Source organism: Cebidichthys violaceus, unplaced genomic scaffold (assembly GCF_023349555.1).
Source record: "Cebidichthys violaceus isolate CVI_PGR_0920_01 unplaced genomic scaffold, fCebVio1.0.p SCAF_14, whole genome shotgun sequence".
NCBI classification, from domain to species: Eukaryota; Metazoa; Chordata; class Actinopteri; order Perciformes; family Stichaeidae; genus Cebidichthys; species Cebidichthys violaceus.
The window spans coordinates 11,309,916-11,331,567 of NW_027176307.1; the positions used below are offsets into that span (position 1 = coordinate 11,309,916).

Sequence of the window (21,652 nt, forward strand, 5' to 3'; positions counted from 1 at the left end):
CAGATCCCAGTTGGATGGAGATTTATAATTAACGGCTATAATGTAATGAAGTCTAACAGTGGCTCTGGGGAGTGCTGGTCATCAGATGCCTGTTGATGGAAGCAGAGGTGGGTTGACTCATCGCATCGTCATACAATCATTAAAATGTATACCTTCAAATTAAAATGTAATATTTGGGTCATGTTTTTGATTCAAACAACCCTATTTAGCATTTATAAGCAGTATATATAACATGATAAATGGTTTGAAACACAGTATAATGTAGTTGCAAGCAGATACAAGGATATTATTTGCTTCACGTATTTCATTGCATACATTTTTGGCAACAAAATAGAACAAGACTGCTCATCAACAAATGTGTGAACATTTATGACTCCTCCTGTAACTCCTGTAAAATCCTGTAACTGTGTTATTTTATTTAACGATGTGTCATTCACAAGCCGGTTTAAAACTGTTTAAATACATATATGTTCAAAACTCAAAACACTGAGTTGGAAGGTTCGTTCTTTGAAAAAACATTTGGTACACTTCATATGAAGGTTATGTATGCATTATAAGCACATTCAGAAGATATAATGCATTTATAATGATGGTTCTCTGTTAATAAACATGATCACGTAGTTTTGTGGGCAGAGCATATAGGTGAAGGTAGAATAATTCTCTAAACATGTTAGTTTTGTTTGCTCGTTTTCAGGTCAATTTCTTTATCCAAAGTTGCATGAAAACACTGCAGAATTAGCTAGCTAGCTAAGTAGTCAGCTATCCGCTAGCTAACTCGCTAATTCAACCATGCTTTCATGCTGCATTGTTTACAGGAAGAAGGCCAACAGCAGGCCATTCCTTCATCTTTCTATTAGTTTAATAGTCTCTAATAATTGAACCTGCAGCAGCCGTGACAGCAGTGGAGGTTAGCAAAAGCCTACGCTAAACTATTAGCATTTACTCTTTATCTCTGAAGCTTTTCGCCAATATTGTAGCTCACTAGAGCCTAGAATCACAGTTTATCATTTAAAATGTATGCATTACATGAGTCTGTCACCAAACAACAAAGAAAGGACATTTTCAATATGTAACGTTGGCCCACTACACTGAGGTGATTTGTGTTTGCCTCCAGTCTTTCCTTTGTTTTGCCTCCATCTAACACTGTGATGTATTCATGACATCTGCTGTAAAAGTGTCCCTAAAACTCTTTATAGCTGTTTATTTATTTGCATGACAACAAGTGGTGGGCATAATGTATACGAGTACAGCATTCATAATGCTTTACCTCCATGCCAAAGTGACATTTTTAATTAAATGCTATACTATAATTTTGTTATGACTTTTTTTATGACTATACTAACACTTTGTTATGACACGCAATACAACTACTTTTAAAATACAATAGTTTGACTCTTTTAGGGCATGCTATGGTTTGATTTGTTTTAATGACATACTATACCATACATTTTTGACAGACAATACTATTTTTCGCCGTACTGTACGATGAATTCTTTTGCCATACTATGAGAAAAACGTTATTTCTTTTTTTTTTTTACTTTTTTCAACTCATATACTATGAGTTTTTCTAACATTTTCAACATACATTCTTTTACTTTTTTCGAGATACTATATTATGACTTATTTTGCCTTTTCAACATACTATACTAAGACTTTTTTTTTCACATTTTTCAAAATACGTTACAATTATTTTTAAGAAAGAAATACTTTTTTTTTTACTTGTTCCGACATACTATACTTGCTAAATTTATTGCACTCTGAGATTTTGCTGCTTACTTGTGCCACATTTCCACTCCATGGTGTGGCACGTGGACTCGAGACGGAAAAAACATCTCAAGTCCACTGGCTTTCATGAGCCACCGAGAAAGTTGGGGAAGATCTCAGTATTTAAGTTTCGTTAAAATCCTTTCGGCAATTGTCCAATACGAAACCACTAATGCATGTAAATTGCTTCACGTAGTTCCTTTAAAACGGAGCACGTGTTCCAATAAAATGTTGTGTGCCAGTATTTCTTAGAGCTATGTTTTAGGCCTACACTACTCATTTTAAAAATGTAATTGGAAAAATATAGTGATGATGAGCAACGCCCAGTCTTTGTTAGACTGTTGATTAAACAAGCATTTATTTTGTGGGATTACATGCTTTTTGATTGAGTTTACAGTCAATAAAGGAACGATCAACTGGAGAAATGTGCACGCTTTCAGTCACGTTCGGTCACGATTGGTTCCGTAACGTGAAGCATTCGATATTGTTCGTATGTACAAGGAGAGGAGAGGAGCGGAGACAATGCCAGCAAAACCTGAAGAATAAAGATGGCTGAATAAATAGAAAGACAAATCAAAATCCAAGTGAATTTGTCCTTTATTCCCACCTTATCTGTCAGCAGAAGCGTAATAATCTCCTTATTTTCCTGTGGTTAAAACCCAAGGAGTGCACCAAGGGATTTCGAACAGGCCGGAGATGTTTCAGCACATCAGCCGTCAGTAAGTGAGTTAGTGATCTTGAGTGATATATCCCTGTATGTCCCTCTCCTTAAATGAGTTAGTATGTGTCTAGCGGCCGTGTCGCCCAGACACCTTGGTGATGGATGAGGCCCTGAGGAGATGGGCTGTAAAAAAAGGCTGATTCTGGCACTCAAGGGTGAGATCACTTCCTCAATAAAAAAGCATTGTCCCGAATCATCACGGCAAGGTATGAATGCTGATTAGGGTATTAGACTGAGGAGAGCTCTTCTGTAAAAAATAAATCAAATGAGCAGTTAGTTAATGTGAGGCCCACCTCTTATACGCAGTGGTTATGTCTGGAGCTGGGGACTGATGGCTACAGATTCAAAGAAAGTCTTAAATTATCACTTTGTTTTGGTAAAAAATTATTGTGTAGCAACATTGCGTTCAGTTATTAAGCTATCCTTGTTGTGCTGCAGGAAATACGTCTTGACGTGGAACTAACCCTGCTGGGTTTCACAAAAAAAAAAAGGAAAAGTCCTTGCTGAGCCCAAATGTTCTCGTCGTTGAAAAGAAAATCATGCAATGATTATAATTATTATGATTTCCTAACTCACTCAAGTGTGTTTTTGTTCTGATTAACAGTTATCTTAGAGAGATGTGACTATACCAAAGTAATTAAAACAGTTTTACTTCTAAAGGGTCTTTGGAACTTTTCATGAATGACATCCCTTCACCGGATCATGAGTCTTGAAAATTTGTCATAAAACTGAAATAAAATATAAATTGGACTATGAGTTGCACGTTACACCTGCTGATTTCAAACTCTTTTACATTAACCACTAGTCTCTGTCTCCTTCTGGAGTTTTCCTACAAACTTATAGAATTCCAATCATTAAGATCTCCTCCAGACGTGTTTTAAGACCTTAAGAGTTTTCTGCTTCTTTGCTTATTGAACCACGATTGGCTCTCAGACTAGCTGGTGCTGCACATACATTACTATGCACAGTGACGGTCAAACATCCAAACGAAGTGACATAATGTCAGGAGGCTCCGTTGTGCAGTACAACGTAGACATCATCCATTTTTTGAGGTGGAAGAAAGAAAACCCAACAAGACCACAAACCAGGATTCCACCCCAGGAGTTGCTCACATGTTTAAAGGTTTGATGTCGTCCGGAGGCACTGCCGTGAACGCCCTGACAAACTGTTACTAAAGCTGATGCTGTACCTCTTGTCTGTCATTCTCAATCATTCCCCCACAGCAGATGGACAACAAGAACATGCACGGTTAGAGGTCACTTTAGGACGACGCAGAGAAAAGCGACTTTTAGCACATCAGGGCCTTCAGCTTAACTGTGCTGCATTGTCCTCATGGGGAGGACAAAAGGGGTGTTTTTAGTTGATTTCTGAGCATGCATGCACGGGTGCAACTGCAATAACAGCTGGGACTGAGGATAAGAGGCTATGCAGCTGCACTTGCTTACTGAGTTTCTTCTCTAAGCTGCTGTTGCCTCTGTAATACTGGACACACGGCAGCTGCTGCTTAGCGCCATCATGTGGCTATATACCGCTCATTGCAAGGAACACCATGCACTGCTCAAGCAAGGAGGTCAAAATTCTCATTTCAAATCTCACCATAAAATCATAAAATCATGATTATACTGTGGAAACATGAGATGTTTTTATCTCTTTGGTCATTACATATGGCTTTAGACACCTGGTGGTGTGCCAATAACATGTCCAACAGCATACATAAAAACTAGCCAAGCTAATACAAATAGCTGCAATATCATTGAGAGAGAAAAGAGAATGTCCTTCTCTTAGTATACAGACAGACTCTCATTATAACACATGATATAAGGGCTGGAGTATCATCTCACTGAAGACTGTAACAAATGCCAGACCAGCTCATACTGTACAACATCACACTACTGGGAATATGTTAAGTACCCTTTATTACATGACATTATGTCATAATACAAGTGAACATAACACATATGGGGAAGAAAGGACGTCCAAACAGTGCACCTGAGGCTCAGAGGGGTGATATGGCGACTACCGTGCCTCTTCAGGTAAACGGACACCTGACACCTGGCCGTTACCATGGCACTGCTGAAAAAAGCAAAGGTTGAACACACGCAGTGTGTCCGAGGCTCATTTTAGCTCCGACGCTGTGCTTCGACCGTGTGCTCTCTGGGAACCGTTAAGCCTCAGGGCCGGAGACAAGACATGGGGACGTTTGTCTTTTCCTCATCCGTGTGCTGCCGAGGAGTCGCCAAGTAAAAGTATCATGGTTTAAAATATTGATGGGGCGACAGGTGTGATCCTTAACACCCAGCAGGTCTTTTGCCTTTCTGATCGATGTGTCTCACAGCGAGGGGCTGCCAGCACCACCACGGACCTCAGTACTGGTGAGTCTCTGGATGGACACTTTTTATTCATCAACCCATCCAAGGTCCAAACTCACACTTATTTCCCCCCTCACGGTCAGTTTGAAAACAAGAATTTCTAAACCTACTGTGTCTCCCACATCTTTTTCTGGAACATGTTAGAAAATAAATAGCAGCATTCCTATATTCATTTTAACAGCATCGTGCTGCCTTTAGGGCCTACTGAAATACTGTGATGTAGTCACATATAACGACATATTTAAGTCTAGAGGAATTGATTAAAAGTGTCTGATTAAGGAGCGTGGTGCTCGGGCTAGAGGCCATGAGAACAGGTTTGTCTCTAGTTACAGTCTTATCTCTTCTACAGCATGTGTGATCCTCTTTCTATCTCACAGAGAGTTGACTTGTGATGTATTCCTATCAAATTAAAACCCAACAGAACTCTGAATAAATCCATTTAGGCAGGGTGTATGTTGTTTGGGTGAAAGCCATTTTTTTTATTATATGACAGTATACAGATTATCTGACATATTTCTACATATGTTGTGTGACACAACTTCAGTTAGTGATCATTCTTCTGGATATAGAAGTGTAAAATTAAGAAAAAGGATGTGGCTGTAAGGAGGATATTTTGGGTGTTCAAAAGGATAATTACGATCAAAGCTCAGATTCAAAACGCCGGCCTTCCCTCCAGATTCACCGAACCTCACTCCTCCTGCAGGAGGAGGAGAGGGTGGAGGTGGAGGTGAGCGGGCGGAGGGAGGTCAGGGAGACCAGCTGTTCGTCCGGGAGCTGTGGTTCATCGTAGCGATGGCAGCCATCGCCCTGCTGCTGCTCGCCATCGTGTTAGGTGTCACGCTCCATAAGGTGAGACACTTACTTCACATTGTACGGTGTGTCGAGGGTGACGGCCAGGAAAGGAATGACCTCCCCAGCACAGGTCAGTATCTATCTTTCCCTTTCATGATCCCGCACCAGGCCCTGAACAAACCCCCCTTCACCAGGGAGAGACCCCCGCTGGTTGCCCTGCCCATGAAGAAGAGGAACCGCATGGCTATTTATCCAACCAGCAACTCTGTTTTGGTGAGGGGACATTCATTTACCAATCACTGTTCACTTCATCAAGAAGAGGCCCGTTTAGTGGCAACACTCGGCCTCGTCGCAGCAGAGAAAGCACACCTGTAACTAACTACAGTGAGCCAGAACACACAGTACTATGGCCCTTCAACTGGACCACATAAATGGAATGCAGCCATCGTTAATGCTTTGAATTCCTCATGTGAAGACGTAAAATATATACAGTGTCTCACGTGCCAACAGTGAGACAGAAATGACCTACAGAGTGGAAATAACTCTCACCCACTCTCCTTTTCAGTTTGACACGGTGCCCGACACAACCGCCTTCTCCAACAGTGTAACACTTAAGGGTTTCACTATGAAGATAGAGGTAAAAAAAAAAAAAACACTGTCTCACCAAAACATGCACACACAAAAATGTTAGCTCATGGCGTAAATATCCATCTCTCTCCGCTCCCACCAGGAAGTGCTGGAAGCCAAATGTGAGCCCATCGACGAGGTCCCACCACAAGGTGAGCTGGAGATCCTCAGTGTGAACTCCCTGAGGCGCAGCGTCAGCCAAATGATGGACGGGAAGTCCGTCACGGGGGACGACGAAGTGTGGGACCCAAACATTTCCGGCCACGACAGTGGGATGGTGAGAGACCCCCACCAAAAAACCACAGTGACGAACTGTTTAATCACTGGCATTTTCTGCTGGTCTTGCACACATTTTCACAAACATACCAATAAAGGGAAAACACGGGGAAACAACTAGACATGGACACTCTCCACAAAGATGCAGAAAGACCAAACTTAAACAAGCCAAAACACACAAAGGATTTGAAATCACTCCTGTCTAACAAGCTCTGTCCTCCCTTTCAGTTTATGGACGATGAGGAATTTGTTGACACCGTCAAAGGTTTCAGCACGGTGAGGAAGGAGCACACCATGTTCACCGACACCAACCTGTGACCCGTGGACGACCTTTGAACCCGACAGGACGCCGGCGCTCGATGTTTAAACTTTTTTGACAAGCGAGGCCACTCACTCCCATGAGATCCACCTGTTTCTGTCTGACAGCAGAGGTGAAGTTGCTTCTCTCTTACGATGATAAACGAACATGTGACACGATCACTGGAGCAACTTGCACCGTCTGCCTGGTGAGTCCACGGACAATTTAATCAGTCTGGTGGATGCAGCTGTCTGAGCATTGGATTGCCGAGCAATTAAAAGATAAATTAAAACACGCTTTGATATCGATATACAGTATCTAAAGATGCAATACACGTGTCCCGTATGGGAGTGAGAGCATTACTACAGCAGCTCTTAAAGATATAGTGGAGGAACGTCTACCTGAGCAGAGAATAAATCTGCTTGGTTAGTCCCGACCGACGGCGTCACGGAGGCGTAGCACCAACCCTCTGGTTCCCCTTCAGGTAAACACCGTTTGCTCTGTCAGCTGCAAGCCGCCGGCTCCAAATTTTTTTTTTCACTTTTTTAGACTCTCTTCAGGTGTGCGAGACTTTTAACTGGTGATAACGCATTTTATAAATGAAAATAACTTCATGTGTCAACGTCACTGCAGTGAAAACCATGCATCTCCAAATGGGTTTCTTTTAGACAAACTGCTGGATTAAGTATTCCTTGGTTTTAGTTTTTCCAAGAGAAAATTTCTTAAAAAATATACATAATATGTAATCTGAAATTGTCACAAAGCTAAAAACACATATTTTAGCTCATGAAAAATGTATGTTTGGGAGATACAGGACAACATGGACAGTTAGTAGCTACAGAATGGATTTAATAAAATGTAATATTATACGTTTCACATTTTTCTCTCTCACTCACACACACACACACACACACACACACACACACACACACACACACACACACACACACACACACACACACACACACACACACACACACACACACACCCCCTAAGTGAGCCAAAACCACATAAAAGTCTTCACATATTAATTTATTTGAAATGAGTTGCAATGCATTGTGGGCATATAAACACTTGCACCATTACAGTCAATAATATGGTTACAAAACAGAACATTTACATAATAAATTAATATACTGCAGTACCACATGAGAGAAACATAAAACCCCAAACTGGGGGATTATATTGCATTAAAAACATAACGAGTCAGATTAATGTACAAAATTTCCAGGCATTTAGAAAGGCAGCCTCTTCTTCTGGTGCTTATTTTGTTGTATATATATATATAAATATAAATCTCTAGACTGTTACACTGATATGTCTGATAACTAGAGACCAGATGAGGGGTTCTGGCCCGAGACGGGATTCACGACTGCCATTTCAAAAATAAAATCAAAAAGACTTTTTTAGCTTTTGTAAAACGAGGATCAACAGAGGGATGTTGTCTCTAAGCGGCTCATGCGTTTCACCGCCACAAGCCTTCTGATGGTTTAACTTTGCCCCTTTTTTGATTTCTTCCTAACAGTTTAAATGTAATGCTTTTGAGTTTTCCGCATTCCACTGCAACATGCACTTGTCCCTTTAGTGTGATATTAACGTCTGTAAACAAAACAAATGAATGCTTGGATTGTGAAAGGTGGCAACAGACACATATAAATAGTTAAATATAGCACTACACGCTTTTGTCTTCTTTTACAAAAGAAGTAAACAGAACCCTCAAATTTAAGCAACCGTTTGTGCAATCTTCCCCAACGTCCATTTACTTTATCACGCCCCTTCGTCATCTTCCTACAGCCTTTTTCTTCTTCTTCCACATGCATGAGACACATGCTGAAAATGTTTAACCAGAAAAAGTAAATTCCATGTTTCAACTTCTTCTTTCCACTAGATGCTGCGAATTCATCTATCGCCACTAGACCGCTACTCCAAACGGATGCTACTGTGCCGTTTCATTTCTAGCTACTACTACTAAGCAGAGTCTAGGACCTCTAAGCATTTAAATTACCGTTTCAACAAACCACGACATAATCTGTAATGCTACCCTGGTTTACCCTGGTCAAGAGGCTTCTACGAGTACCTCCACTGGCTCGTCCAGGTGTTTAGAGAAATTTGCGAAAAGATAAAAGTGCAGCGAAGTTGAAGTCTAGCTAATAAAAATTAGAAAGACTCGGGAATGTCAGTACCTTTCAGAACGAGATTTAAACGACCAACACTGATGACCGTACCTGAGAGCTAGACTAGACCTGATCCCACAGTGTGCGGTCCACCTGTAGTAGCTGGTGATCTGAACGTTAGCGGACCAACGGACATGCAGTGCTAGATTGGTCGTAGGAGGTTGTTAAAGGGGTGCTCCAGTGACATAGCATTGCACTACCCAAGATGTTGGGAGACTTGCACGAGTCAAACAAAGAGCCGTCAAGGTTGATGGGATATTTCTGACTTTTAATCTCTAGTATGGGGCAAGCTCCAAAAACACTGGAACCTACAATAGTATTTTTCATCCTTCAAGCTCCATCCCCTGTGTCTGTAACAAAGGATTTGAATTTGAATGTGTCAAATCAGTGGAGGACCCCTTTAAGGTTGTTTAAATTCTCACGCTCATGATGACTAGTAAGGTAAATAGATGGACGAAGGACAACGGTCCTTCATGTTGACACGTTTTGCCACCACTAGCTAAAGCCTCATCTAACACTAGTCTAGTGAGACGTACTCTTAAGTACACTCCACCACATATTCCACTACTACATGACCGGATCACTGACAGACTAAAGTGCTACTACTAAAACTTCCACAACAGTTAAAAGGGTTAACAGTTAGAGAAAACCCACAACTTATAAACAGAAGCTTAACTACACATTTATCAAACCTAACGTTATCTTAACCACGATATTTATCTTAATGATACGACCGGTTTCGGTCGTTTTCTACCGATGCAAAAAAAAAAAAAAAAGTTTGACGAGGTATTTTCAGACTCGCGTAATGACGACTCCTGGGAAGTGATAAAGTTGTTGGGGGTGGCGGTCACTACTTGAGGGCTCAGAGGTCGACGGACAGCATTTGCTAAATTGTGTTGCAATTGTGGTCACAAAATGTGGCTACTGGCCGAGTCTCTAATCTCACTAAAAACAATTCCTTCTCCAAAAATATGCTTTACATGTTTGTTCATCCAGCTATTCTTTCCCTTTTTCAAAAAAGTTAAAAGTTCCAAAAACTGTGCAACGTTTGATCGTATACAAAATATTTCATTTTAACATTCAATTTACAGCCAAAAGTGAGCGTAAACCCAAACCAACATGCAAAGACGGGTGCAAATTGGATTTTAAAGTTTTAAAAATATTTTCAACCCCGAGACATTATATGTAATCAATCAGCAAATGCCGTTAAAGCGAAGATTTCCCAAAAAGAAAAAAACACAGGGTTTATGCTTGAGCCTGGCACTTCAGAGATTGTCGGGACTTGTTTTCCTCGTCAGGCTTAAACTACACGGACGCATTAGATTTACGAAACAGAGAGATTGGACTGCATTTCCTTTGCACAGGCCTGCTGGTGAAGCCTGTGGAATGAAAATACACCGGACCCTTCTCCATTCAAGAGCCACTGGCTAATCAGGAAGTGACGTGTTTCAGACTAATACTGATTACTGGCATCCATACACAAATCATCATGCAGTCAGGATATACAGGGCTGCAGCACTCAGGCATTAAAAACAAACATAAAACATCACATATGAAAAGAAATATAAAGACCAAGGAGTTATACCTAGAGTTAAAATCTTAGGAAAAACAAATGGTGGCAGAGTACATAAAAAAGGGAGAAAGGAAGATTTGGATTGTGAATCCATTAACTGGGTTCTTCCAGATTACCAGAACCCTCTTCTGATGGTCCAGTGAATGGTTCTGGAAACAGGAGGCTCGCTTCTGGCTTTACGTCGGACAAAGCACTGCGGGAGACAAGAACGGAGAGGGTTATGATCAATGCAGCTTTGAGGACCGCTGTGGCACATGAAGGAGAGGAGCTGTAAATGATGGAAAAGAGCAACTACCACGAGGGGGGGGGGGTGAGAAAAGAGAGAAAAGAAAACAGGTGAGAAGCAGCTGCTGCTACTACAAGCTTGCGGCAAAAGGGGAACTGTGTGCATGAGTGCGTTTGTGTGTTTCAGGGTAGGTGTAGTGCAGCCACAAGCACCGCACAGCACGACGGGCACTACAGCGAGGAGTGAGTGAGTGAGTGGGGGGGGGGCTGCTGCTCTGAAGGGGGAAGTTAGTGAAACTACAGAGAAGGAGAAAGAGAAAGAGAAGAGGGGCGTTTGACGGGGGCTCTGAACAGAAGAAGGCTGAAGGTGAAGAATCGGTGTTAATGAGTCAGCGCCTCACAAACCTCAGTTTCCACCGCTCTCATACCAGAGCTACCCAGAGGACAATGCAGCACAGGCGAAAGACAAGGAAGGTACAGGTCAACAGTGAAGGGTGGCAAGAAAAAGCATTGCTCCCCCGCCCTTTAATCAATGTTTGTGTTGAGCGCTACTTTTTCTCTGTGGCATCCTGTTTAGTGTTTTTTCTTCTACAGTCAGCTTCCCTAAAAAAAATGGAGGTTTTGTACTTCCTCTTTCAAGCAAAAGGGGACAGGTTGTCTGAAAGTCACCTGGCTGAGACACACCTCTAAACACAGAGTACGTTTATCAAACATACGGGGAAGCAGTTCAATCTGATTGAGGATGCAGGTTTACCTTTGAGGATGTAGTCTGTTAGCAGGGCAGGGACCTTCTCACTGTCATCCCTCATGGCGTGGAGGACTGTTAAGGAGAGAGTAGCACATATATTTGAAACCATACACATGCATTGAGGCAAAACAAAGAACATCCGATTTAGCCATCATGGTCCAGTTTGTGTGTGTGTGTGTGTGTGTGTGTTTTGGAAGGTGTCGATACACTCACTCTTTGTGAGGATCTGGAGGTCATCTACCGCTGGGTAGCCAGTTTTCTTCTCGTAAGGGATTACTGTGGTTAGGTACTGAAAACAAGAAGATCATGTAAGACACCAGGAAATAATACTGTTACACGTGGAAGTGGAAGATTGACCCTTCACTAAGTCCCACCCCTCGAACGCAGACTGGCCAATCCACAGACTCTCACGCAATCTTCTCACATTTTCTATATTTTCAGGCTGGAAATTCTGGATTTCGTGTAATAATGATGGTTTGTTTCTAAAACGTTACGTTTCTATATTAACACCTGTAATCTTGGCAGAGTGCGTTAGCACATCATTACCTAGCATTAGCATTTCTATACTAGCGAAGGTAAACTGACGGTGTAAAATACACTGCTTTTGCTTTTTAGTGACTGTAACAGTAAATAAAGTCCTACACAGGAACAGTGTTATTCCTTAATTTCATTGTATATTCATGGAGTGTATTTAGTGACAGAGTAGCAGCTTAGCGAGGCCTAGTGAAGGGTCAGTTACAGTAAAAGTCTCTATAATTGCCACATATGTTATCATTGCAGTGTTCTACTTCAATCTTAAAACAAAAAGTTATGTCAGTGCTATGAATGTTGACATATGAACACATGATAGTAACTGATAGTTGGTTTCAACATTTCTGAGACTTAATTAAATAAATGTTAGCAATGATGAAAGCAATGGTTATGCAACATGGTCCTCTTGGCTTAAAACAAAGAAAGAACAAGATGGGAAAACAGTAAAAGCTGCAAAATATAACAAGTGGAAAAACAAATGAGATAAAATGACAAGAAATCAAACGCAAAGAGAAAACGGAAGAAGTAAATGATCGAACATTTGACACCAAACGCCAGCAGTAGCTGTGGAGGAGGAAACATGCCAGTGGTAAAAAAAAAAGAAAAGAAAAAGAAAAGGAAAAACAAAACAAGAAAATATCTGCAAAGAAAAACCATGTGAGTGGAAAGAAAGAGCCGGGGCACCTGTTTGTCCCCTCCTGTGTTGCCAAAAGTTTGACGGAGGCCATTTTGAATGACATTGGAAAGTCCCTCCAGAGTGAGGAGCTACAAGGATGGAGAGGAAGGAAGAGAGTAAAGAGATTTCTATATTAAGAGGAGGAAGTAAAAACGTGTGAAAGCAGCTCTCCCACGCAAACCGTCACGTCACGCCTCATGCATATCTGCTTAGACTTTGAAGAACTGCGCGGCTGCGCATCCATGCCTCTCTCTCACCGGTCGTTAATATAATCATGCATTCTGGGCATATGTGTTTTTCGTCTCCGTGCCGCCGCATGACTCACCGTGCCCGGTATGTGCGTGCTGGCTGTCCTCTGGCCGTTGGGCCTGGTTGTAGTCGTACTTCGGATTTTCTTCTTCTTCCGCAGCAGCTCGCGGTGCTCCTTCTGTCGGTTCTGCACGTCGATCAACAGCGAGATGAAGCTGTTCTTCACCTGTTGTTGTTTTTTTTTTGTTACAAAACTCATTTTAGGATCAAACGGCCATTTCATTTTGAATTTCTCCTTTGTACAGTGCTCCAAAAAGAAATCTATTTTTATCTCCTGTTAAAAATACACAGTGACATTCACGGCATTGAAGCTAATGATATTGTAAAAGCGAAGCCGCTGGCGGTCCACTGACCCCCTCACATGAGCCTAGAGAGCGCTGTGAGCCATGCAGCCATGCGTTTTCTTCAAATCTATCATTTAAAAGCTTCTTTACAACCAAATGCTACTTTCAAAATGACTCAAAATGACTCTAATGTCGTCTGAAGTGCTGTTAGTAATTTGCTTTAGCGTTTCACAAGTTGTTGCCTCATCTGTGGTGATGTTGAGGCGATGCAGTTAAGAGGATCAAAATGAAAAGTACCTCCTTTTCATAGTCCAGTTCATCTCGCAGGGCCAGAGCCTGGATCAGCTCTTCGCTGTAGCGGCGAATGGCCGTCTCCACTTCCTCCAGCGTCTCGGTGAGCTCGGACACAGACAGTTGACGCAGCCCTGAGGATGGTGTGGAGATAAGATTAGGAAACAGCAGAGTACGCACTTGTTGAAAGAACAGTAGATCTGATGAGCATTCAGCACGACAGGTTGGTGGTTTGGCAGTTAATGAAATGGAAACACAACAGTATAATGTTGGATATTCATCAATTCTTCCAACAGCACCATCGGTTAAATGTCAAACGGTCAATAAACAACCTTGTAATGACGGAGATAAAGATTCCTTTGAAGAGACAGAACTGTATTAACCAGTCATGGCTAACCGTTGTCACAAAGTACACAAAAGCTTTCTTTAAAATGTGGAAATCGGTCAAATATCCAGAAACAATTTGAAGTATTTTCCATGAACATTACTGTCATAGCGCTACAAATTGTGCTCAAGCCAATTATTTGCTGTTGATTATATAACATGTAGGAAAAACGGAGATGCTGTCTGTTCGCATTTGTACCATATTACGTAAGAACGTTAGTGTGTGTGTGTGTGTGTGTGTGTGTGTATGTGTGTGTCTGTGTGTGTGTGTAGCAGACAGTGCGCCCCATTGCACTTCATTGAGTGATTTAGAGAACTGTCAAATGGGATTGGAGTGTAAAAAAAATTAAAATAAAATAAATAAAAAGCACTGTTGTCTCTCAAAGGGGGTGAGCACAGACAATATTAAAAGCTTTACTCTCTTCTTGTAAAGGATGACAACATGGCGGTACTCACGGTCCTCGTAGCTGGTGCTGGAGCCGGAGCGCTTCAGGGCCTGGAGGTCTTGAGACAGCATCGACAGGTCGGACTGTGAGGGACTCTCGTCGTCCTCTGGGTCTGGAGACTCCTGCATCATCTCCTCTATCTCCTCGATCACCTAATCGGCAGAAAAATACACACATATATGTTCACGCGTGTATTGGTACCGAGTTCGATTTTTGTACATGTTGTGAATTGGTTGTTTATAGGTTTTAAGTAAGGGTGTATGTGACGATGTGACAATGTGACTGTTTGCTATGGTAGTTTTACAGACGTAGAGAAAAGGAAACATTACCAGATGTTTAGAGATACAACAGTTTCCAGTACCTCGACTGGAATGTCACGAGCAAACAGTGAGCAATAAATTCTTTGTTCTACGTTGCTATTTTGGGTTTGCTCTGTTTGTACTTTGTACTGGTGACAACGATTTTAGATCATCATGAAATCTAAAAATGGTGCATATAAGAGTGTAAGGCCAAAAAAAGAAAAGTGAACATGCTCTCAACACTATGACATGCTAAAAAACATTAACGAACACAAAGAGAGAGAGAGAGAGAGAGAGAGAGAGAGAGAGAGAGAGAGAGAGAGAGAGAGAGAGAGAGAGAGAGAGACATACAGCAAAGGGCCGTGGATCGGACTCGGCCTTAGTTTAAATTACTTTAAAGTGATTACTCGGCTAAGCTTAGGCTAGTTTGACAAGAAACAAGAAGCAGCTTCTTGCCACCGAGCGTGTCAACCGTTACCTGTTCGGCCGTGTAGAGCGGCTCGTCGCTGATGCTGGAGACGATGATCGAGTGCATATCCATCTGCTCCCTGAGCTCCTCGTCGTCAGACAGATCCAGAGACTGGTTATCCAACTTCTGTCCGTTGAGGAAGGAGGTGGAGGTGGAGGGGGGGGATTTGAGAGGGGGGAGAGATAAAAACGTGGATGAGACAACAAACAGGTGGTTAAGCAGATTGATGGCAGAGGATCAACCAAGGTTCAAAGACGCCGCTAGATTATGGGAATGTAGCCGATGCATTTACTGTGCGCACGAGATGCTACACTTGAGGGCTCTGTGTGCGTGGTTGCGTCTCTCCGTCGTACCTCCTGCTCCGTGATGTTGAGGGTGGGCAGGTGTAGGGAGCGAGTGTGCGACGTCTTCCAGTCCACGGCCATCACGTTGCCGTAATTATCGGTCAGAGCGTTCCACACCCTGGAGGAAAGCGAGAGGGGTTCGTGCTTAAGTTAGGATTGGACAATAACGTAATAGCACACGAAACAGAAGGAGAAGCGAGGAGTTTTCGACACACAGTAGATAAGAGAAACCCTGCTTCCTTCTCTTTTTAACTGTGACACAGCATTACTTGGCGCTGTTGTGTCTCTCTGCCCACTCCCTCACCGTGTTCCTGCTGCAGCGTCCACAGCAGCGGGTTGCAAAACCCTCATTTATTCAATTTCACTGAATTAAAAAAGGTTATTGCAACTGTATAAACAGTAAATAAAAACCGCCCTTTTGGTGTGGTCCCATTTGGAAACAAAACAACTGCAGCATTGTGCCTGTTTTCAATCACTACGACAGAAAATCGAATCTGTGGAGAATATTAAATTCAAGTGCACACGCGAGTTTTCATTCCTGGCCCAGACTGCGGCAAGCAGAGCGAGGATGGATGCTGTGAACCCATGTGTCAGAGTGGCTCTGCATCGTCATAACCTCTCTCTCACACAAACACACACACACACACACACACACACACACACACACACACACACACACACACACACACACACACACACACACACACACGATTTACATAACTTGCATGTTTCCCCCTGAAGTGCTCATGCCCAGCTTGGGGAGTGGGGGGGACTGAGGGGTTGTTCTAAATAGGGCAAAGGCTGGCAGTAAATATTTTTTGTGCCTCAAGCAACGACAGTGTGTCGGACACGCGAGTGCATGACCAAATACACGATTAGCTCCAGTTTCACTGGGAGCATTTACATAAAAAAAAAAAAGGCCAGTCTAGATTTTTTAATTACTTGCTTGAATGTGGATGTTGTTTTAACTTGTACACATAAAATCCACATGCACGACTTTGCTTTCACACAAACACAATTTAAATTCTCCATTCCCAAACACACACACACACATTTCCTCCTTGTCATCCCCGTTGTTCGTCTCAGCCACGGCCTTTCTGGAGAACTTGTTAAGCGCCCGGGCACGTCCTGCAAAAGTGCAGTCATCCAGAAAAGACTCTCACTGAGCTTGGCACCGCTCGTTGGGCTTCTACGGGCTGCCGTCCAATTATTCTACTCCCTCCTTCCTCCGTTTCTTTATCTACAACAACCATAGATGCTTCTTTGCCACGTCTGACCAGCGCTCCTACATTCCCCTAAACAGTCAGAGCACCGTTAACTGCGAGACCGTCACTGTCCTTTGCTGTGACAAGCTCTCCCTTACTTCAGTTATGACCCGTCAGTGTGTGTGTGTGTGTGTGTGTGTGTGTGCGGCAGAGTTGAGGTTAAGTTACAAAAGTCCAATGTCTGAGCTTGTTTGAGTCCAGTCACGAGTCATGTCATCATGTCCAAGTGACAGCTTGCACGACATTCATACAACAGCTAGTTCAAATTAACACACAATTTCATCCCAGTTAATATTGCGGTTATGTAAGCGACATCTTACTGAGGCGATGGAGTCCCAGACTAAATAATCTTAGTTCAGTCAGGTACAATATTCGACACTTTGCATACATGACTGACTTCCCTTTTGGTGGAGACGCTTAAATACATTAGATTTAACAGTCTGATGATGTTGCAATGTGCAGAAGGCAAGAGGAGGGTGACGTATGCGGCCCACACAGCTCTGGAGTCACAGTGACGTCCATACTTTGTGTGGGATCGGTGTGACTGGCAGCTGGGGAAGGAACAACATGTTGTCCTTTCATTGTGTAGTTTAGACATTTCAATGTCCACCAGATACAACTTGACTACCTCAGAGAACCTCAGACTGAGATAACAAGGGCTGTCAGTGTGACCTTTTCAGTCAGGATAGCGTGCATAAAACATGATATATTGTGTCTGTTTGAGGTAAGAAGGAACAAGCGGGGCTCGTAAACGTTATGGATCAGTGGTTAAATAGCTAACATCAGCCAGTATATCACGACATCAAGCACTGGTAACGTGGCAGGAACACACACACACACACACACACACACACACACACACACACACACACACACACACACACACACACACACGCGCGCACACACACACACGCACTCTTAATTCATCCCTTTACGGATCAAACTGTCAAAATATGTTAGCTAATACTTTGTATTTGATATTTATAAGACTATAATCGATTTCTACTTATCCAGGTATGAATGACAACTTGCATAAAGTTAACCTAACAATGAAACATATACAACACACGTTGTTATAATAACAAAGAAAACATACAAACATGCACTAGCTAGCAGGCAAACTTTGAACGACACTGATTGCAGCTAAGCTAAGAGCCCCCCTACTGTGTAACATCAGCTTAGCCTAGTGAGGCTAACGCGGCTAAGCTAACATTAGCAAAGAAGATTAAAAGTTAGCGTAAATAAAAAAAAATCGCATAAAAATGTGCACTCACTCGTCGTCCTTCAAGTAGCTGTCCTCTGTGATGGGTCTAACGGGGGCGATGTTTTCCGTCGCCGTGTTGTAGTTTCGGAAACACACCGTCAGCTTCTCGTCGAAGTCCTGGACGAGGTCCTCCATCGATTTGAAGCTGCAGATCTCCCCGGAGAAGCTGTTGTCCAGGTCGGAGAAGTCGTCGAGGCCCGACGACGGTTCGCCAACGTTTGAGTTCAGCTGGTCCAGCTGCTGGTCGGTGGACACAGTGGACGGTTTGAATTCGTTAAAGTCCTGCCAGTCCTCGTCGAAGTGGGCTAACGGCGCCGCCATGACTGCCGTCGGAGCTCGTCGGTTGACAGCCAGTTAGATCCGACAACGGTGCTCTGTTCCCGGCGTAGAGACACCGGACTAGACGGACAGGTTGAGAGAGAGCGAGAACGAGAGAGAGAGCGAGGGAGAGAGAGGAGGGGGCGGACACCAGTGTGACGTCAGTTTGGACGCCACTCCCTTTTTCAGATGGAGCAAAACAAACCCACGTCAGCTGGATTTCTATATGGTTTGTTGTGCTGTTTATTTATAGCCGTATCGTTATCAGTCAGACTGCACTATAACTATATTTATATGTAAATTCTAGTAAAACAGACCGTATATATTGCATCTTTTCTGCAGTAAAAGCAAACGCACGGCTGTCGAGTGTCTCATTTTGGAGGTTCCTAAATTAAAAATACATGTTTTGCTCCACTCAGATGTAATAAACTGCAGCAGGATTGCCTTTTTGTGTCTGATTTGCAGCTGTGGAAAGTAACTAAATACATTTGATCAAGTACTGTACATATTCAAAATAAACATATATATTTTATTTTTAAATAGTATACATTTGAGATGCTTGTACTTTACTTGAGTATTTCCATTTGATGTCACTTTATGTCTATACTATATTTCAGAGGGAAATATTGTACTTTTTACTCAACTACATTTATTTGATGCAGTTAGTTACTTTGCCGATTCAGATTATTAAAACAAACATTATCAATAAATGGAATATGATAACAAAGTAACTACAATCAGCCCCACCTTTACCTTTACCAGCTGCATCATTAACGTGATACTTGCATTAATCTTTCAATGACTAAAATACAATAATATAAGATACATTGTCTGAAACTGGCCGTTCTGCATGATGAGTACTTAATAGACATTTTAAATGCAGTACTTTTATTTCTAACTGAGCATTTCTGTAGTGTATTATACTTGAAGTAGGGTTAATATTTGTCTCAATGTTTGTTGTTGTTGTTTTACTTAGATTTAGCAGTTGACCACCAGGTGGCGCAGTGAGTCTGCAGACCCGCAGTATTGTATATTGAATAAAAAATACATGAAATGCATACACACACAAAATGTTTAATACAACCACTATATAGTGAAATAATCCTGTACATTTATAAAAAAAAAATCTCATTATTATGAAATATGATTTCGTTATGTCTTTTATTACAATGACAGAGTTTACTGCTGGAGTTTATGTTCCAAAAGATCCATTTTCAAGTTTGAATTTTCCCCAATGACCCTTTTATTTCAAACCACTTTTCATCGCAAAGATATCAGTCCAGACAAAAAGAGCAGAGTCAGCTATGCCGTCTGCAAAGCAATGTTAAAAAAATGCATTGGATTATTTCACAATTCCATGGTTTTATTAGATATTTGGTCTGTATCAAGTCACAGGATTGTTTACTTCATCATTTTTAATATTGAACACTTTGGGTCTCCAAAGATATTCTCACATTTTGTCAGTACTCATGCCGTGGACACCCGCTTCCTAAAGTAAAAGGCAAGTTTTCTACAGAAATGTGTGGCCAACAAGACTTACTCAAAATAATGCCCCTTTATTGGCAATTGTTGTCATTATTCCTAATGGCATCGAAGATAGCCTTTTACCAGACGGTCTGGCTCCTGAAATTACATTATAAACAACTGAATACAAAGTAGAATTTTGACAGATATTTAACCCACTAGAGACACTTTGCCACATGCTTTGCCCAAAGCAGTGATTCAGGGCCAACCTGGGTCCATTTCTGTGTTGAAGAGATGGGTTCTCTGGGTTCTGAAAACTTTATTCTCTGGGCTTTCACAATTTATTATCCCATCAAACTCCCATCGCCCTTTTATTTTTCAAAACCCTGAATGCTTTATTGAAAATATGCATACATGACACTTTTCCTACACAACAATACAAAACAGTACAATCACTTTTGTAAATAACACATTGAACGCAAAGCCACACACACACACGTCACCCCCTTCCCGCCAGATCCCAAGGAACTTAGAGATGCTACAGTAAGCCCTTAATATTCCCCACCCAGCCCCCTCCCACCATCACCACCACTTCTAAGAGAGAAATAAGACATAGTTGAACCAGAAACAACTCCCTTGGTAAACTCAGACATAAGAAGAGCAGACACAAGGTTGCATACAGACACAGCATTTGCCACCCGCGGGTGAACGATGGGCTTAACTGAAACGCTTAATGTGTGGATGAAGTCTTCTGACATAATGTCGGGTGAGGAAGGAGTCCATTCTGCAATTCCAGGAGTTGAGATACAGGTTTCCAAAGTGTGAATATTAGACCATGACACACGGAAAACACCAGCGTGCCTCAAGCGATTTGGCTTCAATAAGGGTCGGATCAATCAACAAATGGCACACCAAGAGAGAGACTTCGGTCAATTACACAGACATGCGATAAAGTAGATTTTCACATGAAGGAAACTCCTTGAAGGCGAGGGGTGGATAAGTTCAAACCTGATTTGATTGTAGGTAACACACGTCCTAGAAACTCTTCCCACTGCAATTGGCATGGGTGTTACTGTGCATATTCATTTGTATTAGTAGTATTAGATAAAAATGCAACTGAATACGAAACAAACAAACAAAATATATAACAAAAATAATGATAAAAGGGGGTTATAAATACTACAAAAGAAATGAGGACTCCAAATGTCTGGTTATATTTTAATATGATCATACAGGGATAGAGGTCAACCAAAAATGATATAATGTGAACAAAAAATTGAAGTAACAAAAAAGTTCAATAAAAACAGACAGAAAAGCACTGATTTTAAACATGTTTTACTGTATATCAGTCTGTAGCAAATAGTCATTACATACCCTGAAAAAGGGAGGAAGAAAGCTTTGAATGGCGCACTGACCACTGAATAACTTGGCTGGAGAGCAAAAGGGGGGGGGGTGTTAATGCTGAAATCTTTCTAAGTTCCAAGAGTGGTGCCCTCGAGATCAGGCTGCTATGCCTTTCATGGGCGAGGTTCGGTTCTACAATGTCTACAAGATGATCAGTCACTGCTTTTGGGTGCATAGAGGCATAGTGAGGGTTCAATTCCTTTAGCAATCTCCTGTTAGCTTTCGAGTCTTTGCCAATGCAACCTTTTGAAGCCATTAGAACGGCAATTGAGGCGACCATAAGACTGTGAGAGGCTCATGGATTTATGCCACTGCAGTAGGTGCAAGTGAGCAGAAA

The 21,652-nt window shown here is 42.0% G+C and overlaps 1 protein-coding gene across 3 annotated transcripts; it reads right to left on the minus strand.

The window, feature by feature from the left end:
- Positions 1 to 7,863: 7,863 nt before the first annotated feature.
- fez2b (fasciculation and elongation protein zeta 2b) lies at positions 7,864 to 18,541 on the minus strand. 3 transcript variants are annotated; one of them, XM_068708831.1, is made up of 11 exons: positions 18,140 to 18,541; positions 15,610 to 15,718; positions 15,266 to 15,382; positions 14,499 to 14,640; positions 13,665 to 13,792; positions 13,100 to 13,249; positions 12,783 to 12,863; positions 11,781 to 11,856; positions 11,574 to 11,639; positions 11,225 to 11,252; positions 7,864 to 10,787 (listed from the first exon to the last, which is right to left on the minus strand). In XM_068708831.1, the coding sequence occupies exons 1-10, from the start codon at positions 18,448 to 18,450 to the stop codon at positions 11,242 to 11,244; spliced, it is 1,191 nt and encodes a 396-aa protein (XP_068564932.1). In that variant the 5' UTR covers positions 18,451 to 18,541; the 3' UTR covers positions 7,864 to 10,787; positions 11,225 to 11,241. The 3 variants fall into 3 exon arrangements, with proteins under 3 accessions (XP_068564932.1, XP_068564931.1, XP_068564933.1); XM_068708830.1 differs by lacking the exon at positions 11,225 to 11,252; XM_068708832.1 differs by lacking the exons at positions 11,225 to 11,252; positions 12,783 to 12,863.
- Between the last annotated feature and the right edge of the window lie 3,111 nt (positions 18,542 to 21,652).

Coding starts and splice junctions, on each gene's coding strand:
- fez2b (XM_068708830.1), bottom strand. CDS start 18,450: ATGGCGGCGCCGTTAGCCCACTTCGACGAGGACTGGCAGGACTTTAAC. Junction 12,864..13,099: donor GCACGCACATACCGGGCACG/GTGAGTCATGCG, acceptor CCATCCTTGTAG/CTCCTCACTCTGGAGGGACT. Junction 11,640..11,780: donor CCTCCAGATCCTCACAAAGA/GTGAGTGTATCG, acceptor TCTCCTTAACAG/TCCTCCACGCCATGAGGGAT.